Below are 15,943 nucleotides of genomic sequence, written 5' to 3'. Positions count from 1 at the left end.
ACAAAGTCCTTCCCATATTGAACAAAAGCCTCATACAAATCTTAAAGGGAAATGTCTTAAAATTGGCTGCCATCACTTTAGGGCTGTGGCTTAATTTTGCACTGTGGGCTCCTCTTGTGTGGGGTGAACAAGCCCTGCAAGCTGGATCAGGCACAGCAACCCTCCTCCCTGTCACAGCACTTCCAGGCCAGCAATGCAGAGGGGATGGGGAATTCACTGCCTGTGTTCCCCCACCTAGCACTGCACAGGGGCATGTGTGTGTGTGGGGGGGGGAGCAGGTGAATGCAGGTTTGGGGGCATTTAGCCCTTGGAGGTTTGAATATAACCCTCAGGTCAAAGAAGGAGCTAGCTACCCTGATGTAACCCATGTGGAATGATGATGAATGCCTGTTCAAGCTGCTGCAGCTAGGCATTCACCCTTCCCGAAAGAGAAAGCGGACGAAAATTACTCATTGCTCTTCTCCAGATTTTTGCAATACAGTTCTCTCTATTGTCTACAGAAATGCATGTACAGTACAACAGTTAAGCCTGCATATCAATGCATACCATATTGCCAAAAAAACATCTTAAGGATGCATTATAGTAGGGGAAATTGCATACAAACATGTATATTAGGAGAAATGTGCACATAAATGCTGACAAATGTTCATGAGAGTTTCAAAATGCTGTGGAAATGTGGAAAACCAGACCTAAGATTGGAAAAATGAGAAACTAGGAAAATCTGAAATTGCAGGGGTGCTGTGATTGTCAATCTCTAGCTGCAGCTAAAGTAACAAGATAAATCATGTAACTTTGGCCATTTCCTGTTCAACTACTCTTATAATAGGAAATGCCCTAATTTTGAATCCAAATAAAAACCCAAGTGGCGCTGTGGGTTAAACCACTGAGCCTAGGGCTTGCTGATCAGAAGGTCGGCGGTTTGAATCCCTGTGATGGGGTGAGCTCCCGTTGCTTGGTCCCAGCTCCTGCCAACCTAGCAATTCAAAAGCACATCGAAGTGCATGTCCCACTGAAATCAATGAGACAGACAAGGCATTATTTAATGTGCCCTGCTGATTTTGATGGGAACTAAGTGCAGGGAGCCAGGTGGCGCTGTGGGTTAAACAACTAAGCCTAGGGCTTGCTGATCAGAAGGTCAGCGGTTCGAATCCCTGTGACGGGGTGAGCTCCCGTTGCTCGGTCCCAGCTCCTGCCAACCTAGCAGTTCGAAAGCACATCAAAATTCAAGTAGATAAATAGGAACCGCTACAGCGGGAAGGTAAATGGCGTTTCCGTGTGCTGCTCTGGTTCGCCAGAAGTGGCTTTGTCATGCTGGCCACATGACCTGGAAGCTGTACGCCGGCTCCCTCGGCCAATAATGCGAGATGAGCGCGCAACTCCAGAGTCGGTCACGACTGGACCTAATGGTCAGGGGTCCCTTTACCTTTAAGTGCAACTAAAAGTCTGGGTCCAAAAGGAATTATATCGCAGGGAACCTTTTAAAATATGTTTCCCATAGACAGCAATAGCCATCACTCTCCTCCTTCCTCCCAGAACTCAATTCATCTTTCCTGGACACACATTCTTTCTCTCACTCCTCCTCTTCCCACTCAGCCAGGCACATAAAAAGATCACATTAATTAATAGGAAGAAGATAAATAGGAGCAAAGTAGGGGGTGAAATAGGGAGAGATAACTTGTCATACGGAGAGAAATGACCACTTTCTAAAGTTAAATTCTGAGAGGTGAGGAAGGGGAACAAAGGCATGGCCAATAATGCGAGATGAGCGCGCAACCCCAGAGTCGGTCTCCACTGGACCTAATGGGCAGGGGTCCCTTTACCTTTACCTTTACTGTATTTTAATGTTGCTAATCACTAGTGCCCCCCCCCAGCATCAATTCTTCATGGCACTTCATATTTATTTGTGTTGTGTTTTTAAGACCACAGGGTTTACACTACAGTTTGCCAAAAGACTGCAAATCAATTTGTTGGTGAGGCCTACTACAAAAATTACGTAAGTTGCTGTTTTAAATGAATTAAAAAGTAGTGCATGTGCTTCTCTGTAAATTCTCAGTGTTGGGTTTGCTCTACATACTTGAACCTGATCATTTTCAGGGTTGGACACTTTGTTCCTCAACATGTTATGGATACAGTAGAAATTATCACTCATTGTATGTCTGGACAGTTAATTCCAATATGTAGCGTGACATAACTGGACCCAACTGGACCCCAGGTCCCCTGAAATCTAAGGTAGAGTTTAGAGGACAAGGAAAAAGACAGAAGTTTCCTGGTACTTAGCTCCTTTCTGAAGAATACACAGGGTTGAAGTCAATATTATTGGCTTGAATCGGAATGGAGAGAAATCAGATGCAGTTTTCAGTTAAAGCCGATTTGCTGAAGTTGCCCTTTCTGAAGCAATACACAAACCAAAGCACGTCCATCTTGTGATGGCAGCAGGGGCTGATGGGAGTTGGAGTCCAGCAACATCTGTAGGGCACTCAATTGGCTCCTGCTGCTTTAGGTTTTCTGCTGAAGATGAAACTTTGGAAAGAACTTCTATTCCTGGCTTGACGCAACATCATTTTGAGGAAAACCAAAGGAAAAGGTTTTAACTTGGTGGAAAATGTGAGGAAATTTGTGACAAGTCATATAGTTTTTTTCTTCCATGCTACCTTGAAGAATATTTAGGTCTATTTTTAGGACAGCACACATGACAATATTGTCTAAAATGCAATAGGAAATACAGATCATTCTCTTTAGTCATCCATACTGGGCTGGTTCCAATGATCATAGCTATATATGTATGCAAATAATTTAATAATTTGGTTTATTAGAGAGACGAATCAGTCTTTTGGTCCTCCCTTCGCAGCACAATCAATCAAACTAAGAAACCTCTGGAACCATATTCTCCTCTTCTATCCAAAACAGGGAACTATGGTTACCAGCCTCAGACACTAAAGTTACGAGTTTTTACGGTTTGATGGCTCATGCTGTGAAAAGGGTATGTGTGTGGGCTTTTAATTATTATTAAAGACTGCTTCATAAGATGTGATCATCTGAACATATCAGAATGTATGTAGTTCTTCGTAGGTTTATTCCTGTTGAACATGCAAAAACTGCTGCATAAATGCTATGCTGACTTATGGATCTTTGCCTACTTTTTCATTCCAATTATATTGTCATATGTTTTATTGCAGCGCCTTAAAACAGATCAAGCTGCCATTTCTCTTTCCTATTTTGTGGCTGAATGAGGTAAATTCTGTTTGTTGTTCTTCTCTGTTGCTCTTCATTAGTTATATAAGTACTGTTGTAACTAGCTATTCCCACCCCTACCCCTTTAAAAAATGTTGGCTAAAATCTGAAGACTTCCTTTCTATCACAGTTAATCTATATATTATGTTTGTTTTGTCCTACTTCTTTGACACTCTCTTGTGTTTCTCTCTGAGTAAAGCCTCTTCCCAAAATTCTTTCTACTGCTTCTTCTGCTTAGACTTGCTTGCAATATGGCTGGATATATGGGGAAATAAGTCTTGAGTCGCCATCTTCAAGGGTCTCCTGTGGCTGCCTTGGGAAGCCTCTGTTGCTTCCCAAATGGAAGATGTGCCTTGCAAACTTCACTGCATGAGAAATGCCTAAAGCAGGCATGGACAAACTTGGCCCTCCAGATGTTTTGGGACTACCACTCCCCTAGGTAACAGGACCAGTGGTCAGGGATGATGGGAATTGTAATCCCAAAACATCTGGAGGGCCATGTTTGGCCATGTCTGGCCTAAAGTAATCCCGGCTCCACTCCAACCTGCCATATCACAGCACCATTGGGCGAACTGAAGTGGCAGAATCTTGGATGGTGTCCCTTCACTTCAGGGGCACATCTTTTTTGAACGCTTTGTGTTGTAAACCAGCTACCCTATTAGAGACATTTACCACAGCCTTCTCCTCTGTGTTTGGCTACCCCAGCTGTCCTTCTGCCTGTCTTATCTATCTGGTCCCCTTCAGAAATTGCTGAACTACATGATCCTTAACCCTTGACCATAATAGCTGGACGTCCCAAAAGCACCTGAAGGCCCACCACATTGGCTAACGCTGCTGTAGAGCACCTGGATTCCCAGGATGTGGCCTTAAGGCCATCAGTTAGTTGACTAAGCAGGTGTGAGTCTGGGTCAGTGCCCAGATGGGAGATCCCCCTGGAAACCACATTCCCAAAGGAATAATTCAATCAAGAAGATAGATAAATGTGACACTATGGTTCCCTCCCCCTGCACTGCTCTATGTGCAGCATGTGTTGGTGAAACATCTTGAACAATGTATGGATAACCACTTAAGTCCTTGACTCTCTTCTTGCACTGGTGGTGCCATCCTGGGTGGGGAATCTCCAACACGTGAGTCTATATAGGCCCACTAAGCCTCCCCAGTTGTCCTGCAATGCTGTATTCACTGAGCCAAACCCACCTTAGCCTACATGATGCCAGGTGTGGGGCAGGTAAAAACCTGATGGCCACAAGCAGGCCTTAGGTAGCATTTTTGAAAGGGGCTTCTGAAGATGTGGCAATCAACTGATTGTTGTTCCTCCCCCTCCTTTCACCATTCCACTTATTATTATTATTATTGTTATTATTATTATTATTATTATTCAATGTGGAATCAGGGAGGTATGTAGGTTCCTTTTCATAGATCCAAGATGGAAATAACTTGACATGGCAGTTCCCCCATTCAAAAATAACATTTGGGGGGGGGAGGGAACTGCTTGTGGACTTCTGTGTGGCATAATGTTGCTCTTGGTCTCCCTCTTCTTCCTCCAGACGGCCATTATTGATGATAAGAAAGCTGAGTTTTTCCGAGGGAAAGTGACCAACAAGATCAAGCTTCTGCATCTGTTGGAAGCTGTGCTCATCATTGCTGGCAGCGTGATGTTCCTCGGATTCCTCGTCTCGTTCTTAGTATGCCGAGCACAGAAATCAAAATAAGTAAGGAAACAGGACTGTGGCAGGGTTTTCTTTGACGATTATTTCTGTGATTCTTTAGTTCAAATAATAACAGCACTTGGGCACCCACAGCTCTGTGTGTATGAGACCATTTTGCACATGTCGAAAGCAAGGCTTGGAAAAAAGATGGATTGATTGTTATCAAGCAAATCTATACCTTGGCTGAACATTAAACATGCTGCTACTCTGATCCCAGACACCGGGTGGTATATCCAATGAAACTGTACTGTCAATAGCAGATAGCCTTTTAGAAGGATTGTACACAGATGGTGCTCAGAAATGAAACTTCCAGAGGCCTCTTGGGCTGCCAATATCCTTATGCAGTGGCTTAAGGCTTAGCGTGTGTCTTCACACAATCCTCTTAAGTTTAAGATTTAAATAAGCATACAGTGGTACCTCAGTTTATGAACACAATTGGTTCCGGAAGTCTGTTCATAAACTGAAGCGTTCATAAACTGAAGTGAACTTTCCCATTGAAAGTAATGGAAAGTGGATTAATCTGTTCCAGACGGTCCACGGAGTACTTAAACTGAAGTGTTCATAAACTGAAGCGAAGTTTCCCATTGAAAGTAATGGAAAGTGGATTAATCCATTCCAGACGGGTCCACGGAGTACTCAACCCGAAGCCTACTTAACCTGAAGCATGGGTGAAATTGGTTCCGGAAGTCTGTTCATAAACTGAAGTGAACTTTCCCATTGAAAGTAATGGAAAGTGAATTAATCTGTTCCAGGTGGGTCCGCGGCGTTCGTAAACCAAAAATTCGTAAACCAAGGTGTTCATAAACCGAGGCTCCACTGTACATTTTAAAAAATCATAATGCAAGAAAAACATTTTTACCAGCGAATTCAAATTTGCTGCAGTTTTCCAGTGAGTTTATGTTAATGGGAAGCTGGAAAACTGAAGCAAATTTGGATTTGCTGGTAAAAATCACACACTTTGCCTCCACATATATGGGTTGCTTCCAAACCTACCCCTCTCTTGCCCTCACCACTCCTTTCGGGAAATCCATATAGACCAGCCTTGGTCCCTAGAAGTTGCTGGACTACAACTCCTATCACTCCTAGCCAGCATGGCCAGTGATGATGGGAGTTGTAGTCAACAACATCTGGGGACCCAAGGTTGAGAAAGGCATAAATACAGACAGTAGTAGTTGGTTCTGGAGCACTCCTCTCCTGACCTCCCATCCACTTTGCTTGAGGCAGCAGTGAGCATCCTGGCAAGACACAGCAATGGTAGTGATGGGAAGTCGGGCAAGCAGGGCTGCCCCATCAACCACTGCCAACAGCCACTGACTCCAGCTCCTGATATATGTGGGGCGGACCATCTCCAAAGCTCCAGGCTTTGGCCTATAAGAAGTGTTGACATTCATAGTTCTGTCGCTGAATTTTCACAGCATGCTAAGCCATGGTTTACTTTAGTTACAGGTAGGTAGCCGTGTTGGTCTGAGTCGAAACAAAATAAAAAAATTCCTTCAGTAGCACCTTAAAGATCAACTAAGTTTTTATTTTAGTATGAGCTTTCGTGTGCATGCACACTTCATCAGATACACTGAAACAGAAGCCACCAGACCCTTATGTATCAAGAAAAGCTTGATCACGTAAGTAGGAGAACACTTCAATCTCCCAGGACATTCTATACAAGATCTCAAAGCAGCTGTTTTATTACAGAAAAATTTCAGAAACAGACTGGAAAGAGAAGTTGCTGAATTGCAACTCATTAGCAAGCTTAAAACCATGGAGTCACCTGGAATGAACAAAGACATAGGATTCTTATCTCATTATACATGATCAAGCTTTCCTTAGCACCTCAGCCCTTGCTTCCCCCCCCCCCGCAAGACCAATTGCAGTCATTAACAGTCGTTAACAGTCATCAACAGGTTTACCACTCCTATCAGCCCATCACCCATTCCCATCACCCCCACCCTCTGAATATACATAAGGGTCTGGTGGATTCTGTTTCAGTGTATCTGACGAAGTGTGCATGCACACGAAAGCTCATCCTATATAATAATGTCCAAGTTGTCCCTGCGTCCAAGTTGTCCCGTGTGTCCCTGGGTCACTGCGCATGTGCCCCAGAGATACAGGGATTGGACAGCAGAGACTGCGCGCGCGCACTCTCCCCCCCTCTGCCTCCTCCAACCGCCGCTCCCGCCGGACACCGCCTCACTGCAGGGCACGTCAGGGAAGCGAGGGTGGAGGCCGGCGAAGGCCTCCTCACAACCCTCCCTGGCCGTGAGGAGCGGCGGTTGGAGGAGGCGGGGGGGAGAGTGCGCGCGTCCTTCCTGTCGGCGGCTGGGGGAGAGGAACGGAGGAGGAGAACGCAGCGCTTTCTCCTCCTCCGTTCCTGTCCCCCTGCCGCCGACAGCAAGGACAGGTCCCAGGGTTCGGAGAAGCGCTGCACAAGCGCTTCTCCGAACCCTGGGATGTCTTCTTCCTGTCGGCGGCTGTGGGAGAGGAACGGAGGAGGAGAACGCAGCGCTTTCTCCTCCTCCGTTCCTGTCCCCCTGCCGCCGACAGCAAGGACAGGTCCCAGGGTTCGGAGAAGCGCTGCACAAGCGCTTCTCCGAACCCCAGGATGTTCTAGCGCCCGTTATTAAACGGGCTGAAATACACTAGTACCAAATAAAAACTTAGTTGGTCTTTAAGGTGCTACTGAAGGAATTTTTTTTATCATGGTTTACTGTTACCGTGTTTTCCCGAAAATAAGACACTTTCTTATATTTATTTTTCCTCAAGAAGACACACTATGGCTTATTTTCAGGGGATGTCTTATTTTTTTATTATGCGTCCAGCCTTGCCTCTTCCTTGGCGCCCACCAGAACTGCACCTATCACTGTCTTATTTTGAGGGTATGGCTTATATTGTGCAAATGCTTAGAAATCAGCTTATTTTATGGGTATGTCTTATTTTTGGGGAAACAGGGTAATACACAGATCACTTCTGCTAAGCTTCTCCCTAGCAGCTAGTGGAAGCAACCCCCTGCCCCCCCCCCCCGGCTTAGTGTTACATCTGACCTGGGGACTGTGGTGCCAAATGACCCATGCATGGCAAGCCAAGAACAAATATTGGCTTCAGAGCATGGTTTGTTGAAGCAAAACAAACCACAATTCCCAATTCAGATGTAATGCTCAGTCAAGAATTGTTGTATTCGCTCTCACTTTTTATCAGGGAAGAGTGACGTGGGAGAGATCTGCATATTCACATGAAAACATTTACTGTGACACAAGAATCCAGCCATTGTCCTCTCCCCAAAAGTCAGAAACACATGTAACAGAGTTTGCCCATGGTATGAAGGCGCTGCGCAATACAAGTTTCAAAAATTACAGAAAGGTCACTCCTGTCCCCAAGGAATGTTGCTTTTCACATTAAGCGGGTTTCTATCTTTAGCCCAATTAACACAATGCGAAGGGTGTTATCTGATACTTCTGATAAACGATCAAAAGGCCTCTATGGTTCAATTATAGAACCACAACCTCTGCTGTGATATGTCTGCTAAAGCCTTCCATGAGAAATTGAAGCACCATCAACAATTTATATACCCTGGGTCCATAGCTGCCAAGTTCTGGCCTGCGAAAGAAGGGACTGGACCAGAAGTGGCAGACCGGAAGTAGCGCTGCCGCCATTTTGGAACTGGGCGGAGCATGCTCAGAAGCTACTTTTGATGCTGCTCTGTCCTGTTCCAAAATGGCCGCCACACCAGAAGTCGCGCTGCAGCCATTTTGGAACTGGGCAAAGCAGCATCAAAAGTCGCTTCTTAGCATGCTCCGCCCAGTTCCAAAATGGCCGTCGCGGCAGAATAAACCGGGGGGAAACAAAAAAATCTGTTTTTTCGGCTGGGGACAGCTGGAAAAACGGGGGTTTCCCGGGGAATACGGGAGACTTGGCAGCTATGCCTGGGTCTGCTGAGCTAACTTGGAGTGTTTTCTGTTCTCAGGTATCAAGCTACTTCAGGTATCAAGCTACTGCAGATGTAGGCGATAGTCATTCAGACTTTAAGCAAGGGAGGGTAATGAACCTTCCGGATGAACCTTCCTGGTGGCATTGCTGGACTGTGCTTTGTATGTGGCAAATCAGCTTTGGAAGAAGCCCCGCCTCAGTGTGTTAAGTGAAGGACATGCCTTTTGGCTGCCAGAATCCCAAAGGTGTTCAGAAGAGCCAAGTCTCATCTCGCTAGAGAGACTATCATTCAATCTGACCTTCTGACATTCTATGAGCCTTTGATAAGACATCCATTTCTTCAAAATGGAGATCTGATCTGGACTCAAGCCTGTGCTACCGTTTATGCAGCTTGCTGCCGCCGCCAATCTCTTCTCACCTGTGGAATTCGAGAATGGGAAGAGAAGTTCTTTGCCTTAACTGTGTCCAGAAAGCACAGAATCCTGCTCTCAAACATGTTCAGTCATTTGTTTTTCATTCACACCTTCAAGAAGTTGAAAGAGCCTCTAAAATTAAGCTGCTGTTCTTTTTTTCCAAAGATGTGATTTTAGAAGATGAGAAATGTAGAACGTCATTAATTGTAACATATGGATTTCAGTAAAGGGTTTGTCAAAAAGACTATTTCTTTGTTTTTGTACCCACGCTTGCAAGTCTATGCGCAGCTATACTCCTGCTTACTGCCAAAGTGGGGATGGGTACATCTGCTAATTTCAGTTTCTCCATTTCACCTCCACTGCATTTTAGTTCAGTTACCCACATCTCCACACCAGCTTGTGGATATTTTTTTTAAGTCATTGTGAAAATTCACCAGATAATTCCTCCTAATAAGCACCTTTTTGGCCTAATGTAACACATTTTTTGCAAAGCAATTTTGTGTATTCCTGTATGTTATTTTCACTAATACACACATTTTGATGTACGTTTTCATTTTTGCACACAATACCTGCCCGCGTTGTGAAATCCGAAGAAGTGCAGATTTCAAAGATTTCAGTTGGTGCCTTGTTTCAGAAAGGGCAAATTGTGGTAGGCCCACCTTTAAACGTGCAAGGAATCAAATTTATCCCCTGTTGCTGTGTTAAGCAGCCATGAAAAGTAGACTGTCTCATATCGGGAACTTCTCTTCACCAGATATACTGGTTGCAAAAAATAAACAAATGTGCAGCTTGATTTGGAAAAGTCTTACAGAATTATCCCTGGCTTTGGGTGTATGTCGCTAGTGCAAATATTATTGGGAGGTCTTGAATCTGGAGGTGGCTGCAGGCAAATGCCTTTCCCTCTGCTTGCAGGCTAAGAAATGCTGTTGAGGCCCAGGATTGTTGCCTCCTTTGTTTCAGACCACTTACTCCTCAGGTGCACCTATATTGAAAGTAATCTCAATAAAATACTCTTAAAACACTCTGCTTTTGTTTTCCTTTCTGCCTTTGTGTTCACGGTTGAATGTCTGACTGTATCCAAATGGCATCCATTGGACTAGCTGTGTGTTGGCTCTCAAAGTCCCCATGTGTGCTGCTGCAGACCTTCACATGGGAAGGTAGGTGAGCCCAGTGTTCCATATCCATTTTCAGATACATACATCATCTCATAGGCTGCTGTAAGAGGTGGGACATTGCACTTACATTCGCCTTTGGTTCTTGCAGCAGGCCTCTTGCGTCTTGTCCTCAAAACAAACCCAGTGATGGTTCAGCTACAATTGCCATATTGCCAATGCCGGGGCTGAGGATAAAGGGCAGAGTTTTTATTTGCTTGCTCTTGGTTGTCCACTAACAGTGTACTGGGTAGATCATAAAGATAAAATAAAAACAGTATATTAAGACAGTTGCATAATAGAAATATCCAGCAGAAAACCCTAAATCCAAGTTCACCATTGAACTGTAAATATGCAATATACAGGCAGTGGGATAAGAATTCAGATTTCACATGATGCTGAGAAGACTGTATTTAAGGTGCCAGACAAGCTTCTCTGAGGAGGTTTATCCATAAGTAGGGTGCTACCACTGAGAAGGCCCTGTCCCTGCTTGTCATGCCTCCCCCTTAGCGGCTAAGGTGAAATTTGAGCTGCCCATCTGCTCCTGCTAATGCACAGCTATAATTCACTTCTGTGCAGGACAAGTAGACTTGATTTTTGTTGCCTGAGATTCTCAGAGCCTGTGTGTTGTGGCTTGTACTCTCGGCACCAGAATCAAATCTTGCCCGTGGCGAAGTAGAGACATGTTTTCATTTTTAACTAGCCACAACATGACATCAAAGTATCAATTAATTTGAACTCTCATTTGCACGTTATCCGGGAAGTGTGACTGTTGAATATGTGCAACTTAAGCAATGACCGCCAGGTGGCAATGGTACATTTAAAAGTCAACTATTTTCTTTCATACTAGTCAGACGAAATCTCTCACATTTTCCAGAATGCCTGAACACCATCACCTCAGCAAAACGATGAGGTTGAGATATTTGGAATACTACATGCCAATGGACAGATTCCAAAGGAAGTAAAAGATACAGGATTAATATTGAGAAGTAGTGTAGCACACAAGGCTGAGCCAGTCCCTGTTTCACAGCTTAAGTGAAAATGCCCAGGATAGAAGCAGTAGGAGAACAAGCCAGATTTCTCTGCCATAATCTCACTAGGCTGCATCCAGATTCTCAGTATTTTGTGGGAGAAGTTCAATTGCATGCTTTAAATTTAGGATTCTGCAATTAAAGTGGATTAAAACTCTGGCACAACAAATCCACTTTAAAAGAAACAGATTACTGGTAACAGGTAGGTAGCCGTGTTGGTCTGAGTCAAAGCAAAATAAAAAAATTCCTTCAGTAGCACCTTAAAGACCAACTAAGTTTTTATTTTGGTATGAGCTTTCGTGTGCATGCACACTTCATCAGATACACTGAAACAGAATCCACCAGACCCTTATGTATATTCAGAGGGTGGGGGTGGGGGTGATGGGAATGGGTGATGGGCTGATAGGAGTGGTAAACCTGTTGATGACTGTTAACGACTGCTGATGACTGCAATTGGTCCTGCCGGGTGGGGGGGGAGCAAGGGCTGAGGCGCTAAAGAAAGCTTGATGATGAGATATGATAATGAGATAAGAATCCAATGTCTTTGTTCATCCCAGGTGGCTCCATGGTTTCAAGCTTGGTAATGAGTTCCAATTCAGAAACTTCTCTTTCCAGTCTGTTCCTGAAATTTTTCTGTAATAAGACAGCTGCTTTGAGATCTTGTATAGAATGTCCTGGGAGATTGAAGTGTTCTCCTACTGGTTTCTCTGTCTTGTGGTTCCTGATTATACATCCTGTATATACATAATCCATGATCAAGCTTTCTTTAGCGCCTCAGCCCTTGCTTTTCCCCCCACAGGACCAATTGCCATCATCAGCAGTCGTTAACAGCCATCTACAGGTATACCACTCCCATCAGCCCATCACCCATTCCCCCCACCCCCACCCTCTGTATATACATAAGGGACTGACTTCTGTTTCAAGTGTATCTGAAGAAGTGTGCATTCACATGAAAGCTCATACCAAAATAAAAGCAGATTACTGGTAGTTTGCAGAAGTGATACACCAGAATGTGTGGGTTCATGATTGATAAATGGGGAGGCATAAGATCTCCAGGCAAACGTTTCTGAACAAATGTGCAATAAAGAGTGGATGCTGTAGGACTTCCACATAAACATTCTGAAAGCCAAGCAGGATTCCTGTTCGATCAGTGGGTGACTTCATGGCTCCCAGAGGCAGTTGTTTCTCTTTCTCATAGTAATGCTGACTTGACTCCCACAGAATTGTAAGGATTACCAGGGGATAAAAAGCACGTGAAGGGTTCAAAGCACTACACAAATGTTAAGCGATAATATTTGGAAGGCTCCATCACTTTTATCATGTCTTTTCCACAAGATATTAGAATCCAAATAAACGTAAAGGTAAAGGGACCCCTGACCATTAGGTCCAGTCGCGGATGACTTGGGTTGCGGCGCTCATCTCACTTTACTGGTCGAGGGAGCCAGTGTACAGCTTTTGGGTCATGTGGCCAGCATGACTAAGCCGCTTCTGGCGAACCAGAGCAGCATGGAAACACCGTCTACCTTCCCACCGGAGTGCTACCTATTAATCTACTTGCACTTTGACATGCTTTCGAACTGCTAGGTGGGCAGGAGCAGGGACCGAACAACGGGAGCTCACCCCATCGTGGGGATTCGAACTGCCGACCTTCTGATCAGCAAGCTCTAGGCTCTGTGGTTTAGACCACAGCGCCACCTGCATCCCTAGAATCCAAATACAAGCTGCCAGTATTTGTGTATGTTTATATTATAATCTAATCCAAGACCTCCCTGCTTATTTAACTTATATGCAGAATTCATCATGCGAAAGGCTGGACTAGATGAATCCCAAGCCAGAATTAAGATTGCCGGAAGAAATATCAACAACCTCATATATGCAGATGACACAACCTTGATGGCAGAAAGTGAGGAGGAATTAAAGAACCTTTTAATGAGGGTGAAAGAGGAGAGCGCAAAATATGGCCTGAAGCTCAACATCAAAAAAACTAGGATCATGGCCACTGGTCCCATCACCTTCTGGTGAAGTGGAAGAAATGGGAGGCAGTGAGAGATTTTACTTTCTTGGGCTCCATGATCACTGCAGATGGTGACAGCACTCACAAAATTAAAAGACGCCTGCTATTTGGGAGAAAAGCAATGACAAACCTAGACAGCATCTTAAAAAGCAGAGACATCACCTTGCCTACAAGCAGCGCCGTCTTAAGCGCGCCTGTCGCCATGGTGCGCTGGATCTCTCCGGCGCCCTTCCGGCCCGTTTCCCAACGCGGTGGGCGGGAGGGCGTGGCGCTGCTGCGCAGCGGGCGGGCAGACACAGCGCGATCTCTCCGGCGCCCTCCCGCCCCGTTTCCCAGCGCGGTGGGCAGGTGGGCGCCGCGCGCAGGTGTGCAGCGGACCGGCGGACTGGCAGGCCAGTGGGTGGGCGCAGCTCGCAGCGCCCTCCTGGCGGGCCGGCGCCATGGTGCCCTGCGCCACCGGGGGTCTATGATGAGCCGGCTCTGCCTACAAGGGTCCGTATAGTTAAAGCTATGGTTTTCCCAGTAGTGATGTATGGAAGTGAGAGCTGGACCATAAAGACGGCTGATTGCCGAAGAATTGGTGCTTTTGAATTATGGTGCTGGAGGAGACTCTTGAGAGTCCCATGGACTGCAAGAAGATCAAACCTATCCATTCTGAAGGAAATCAGCCCTGAGTGCTCACTGGAAGGACAGATCCTGAAGCTGAGGCTCCAATACTTTGGCCACCTCATGAGAAGAGAAGACTCCCTGGAAAAGACCCTGATGTTGGGAAAGATTGAGGGCACTAGGAGAAGGGGACAACAGAGGACAAGATGGTTGGACAGTGTTCTCGAAGCTATGAACATAAGTTTTACCAAACTGCGGTAGGTAGTATAAGACAGAAGTGCCTGGCGTGCTCTGGTCCATGGGATCACGAAGAGTCGGACACGACTAAACGACTAAACAACAACAACAATCCAAGATCAGGTTCATGCAAGTAATATGCCTGCTTTAAGAGTGGGTGTTGAAACAATATATGGTCCCTCCATGTTTCATTTTGAACTAGTTGCCCCAATATTGAAGGCCACCTCTTGTATCTGAAGTCAGTGCAATTAAAGGTAAACTCTACTTTTAAAACTTAGGCACACTGAACAGCTATGTAATAGGTTGTGCAACTGGAATTTCTGCAGTGGAACTGTTTGTGCCATAATGTGAGTTTTCTCTATCTGACCAGAGTTTTGAATTCTGCTGAGGAACATGAACAAGTCATGCTGACTCATTAACAACTCTACACTTGTCCAAACCCCAGATTATTCAAAGCAGTTGGCCTGTTCTTGGCTGCAATCATTTTTATTCATAAGAGTTTAAGTTCCTAGCTCTCTGTTCTATTTGCTCCATAAGCACCTTTCTACTGTGTGCCTGTTGTCTGCAGCACATTTGAGGGTTCAGATCTAGCGAAAGGCTTCTAGGTGGTTTTTGCTATTCTGCCAATAGGACATGTTGAATTTTTCAACTTTCAAATTCCAAAAATGAGGGGTGCTAAAAAGTTGTAGCATGACTTTGGGATTCAATAGATATTTGGGTTAAATTAATCAGTTTTGCTTGGCAACTAAAATGTGTGTAAAATTGCATAGAAATCATTAAAAATGGTTGCCAGTTATGTTATTACCTGAAGGTAAAACTAAAATTCTTTGGTATTCCAAGAGCAGTTTATTTGCTCCTTAACCAAACAAAGACTTACCAAGCTAAATGTCAAATCACAAAAATAATAGCAGATTTGAATCACTCACAGCCAAAGGCATATTTCTAAGATCCCTCACTGAAGAAATGTGCAAAAATTAAGTTTCACCCCCTAAATCACATGCCCTACTCTGCCAGTAATGACCAGATGGTCTTCTAGTTCTTCTCCAATGCTGCTTCTATGAAACTATGGATTATCATTATCTAAGCAGATGCCAATTGATTTCTGGGGGGGGGGGGGATAGCGCAGAGTATATTTTGGTTCTGCTTTATCTAGTGATGCTTAAAATGCCTGGCACTAAGTGGTTTAAATCTGATTGCTTGCTGGCATTTGCTGAAGTGCAAAATAACACTCCGGGGAAGAATCGATTCCTTCTGAGAGCCGCCTCCACTTTTGTTTAGTCCTGGATTTATTAAGGCGCACCATCTTTGAGCATCTGGAGTAGTAGGAGTCCAAAACAAATTGTCCGCTCCACACATTGTTTAGCTCTGGCGTGATCATTTGATTCCTGAGAAATGAACCCATTCGGCATGTGCAAAACAAACTCTTCACCTCCAAGGACGGCCGCCCAGCAAACACCAGCTGCAGAGAGCACTCAGCCAACTGAGCAGGGAGGGGGAAGCCCAGACGCTGTGTTCACAGCTGCATTAGCACTTAATCACAGGGATGCCTTTTAAACACTGACCTAACTGGCCAGCAGGAATTAAGGGATTTGGGTCTTAGAACAGAAGAACATGAGCGGGTTTTGTGACAAGC

General features: G+C 44.9%; 1 protein-coding gene across 17 annotated transcripts in view; it reads left to right on the top strand.

The window, feature by feature from the left end:
- The window catches only part of CD36 (CD36 molecule (CD36 blood group)), a 73,001-nt gene extending 62,708 nt beyond the window's left edge, over positions 1–10,293 (top strand). For 9 of the 17 annotated variants that reach the window (XM_088652035.1, XM_088652034.1, XM_088652038.1 and 6 more), the window contains 4 exons: positions 1,920–1,993; positions 3,177–3,231; positions 4,779–4,943; positions 8,896–10,293. In XM_088652035.1, the coding sequence (XP_088508161.1) occupies positions 1,920–1,993; positions 3,177–3,231; positions 4,779–4,943 (294 nt within the window). In that variant the 3' untranslated portion in view covers positions 8,896–10,293. The remainder of the gene's footprint in view (positions 1–1,919; positions 1,994–3,176; positions 3,232–4,778; positions 4,944–8,895) is intronic. The other 8 variants (XM_088652044.1, XM_088652043.1, XM_088652046.1 and 5 more) reach the window with 1 other exon arrangement.
- Positions 10,294–15,943: the final 5,650 nt, after the last annotated feature.

Source organism: Zootoca vivipara, chromosome 9 (assembly GCF_965207765.1).
Source record: "Zootoca vivipara chromosome 9, rZooViv2.hap1.1, whole genome shotgun sequence".
Taxonomy (NCBI): domain Eukaryota; kingdom Metazoa; phylum Chordata; class Lepidosauria; order Squamata; family Lacertidae; genus Zootoca; species Zootoca vivipara.
Note: the sequence above shows the minus strand (reverse complement) of the source record. Positions and strands in the feature narration are given on the sequence as shown.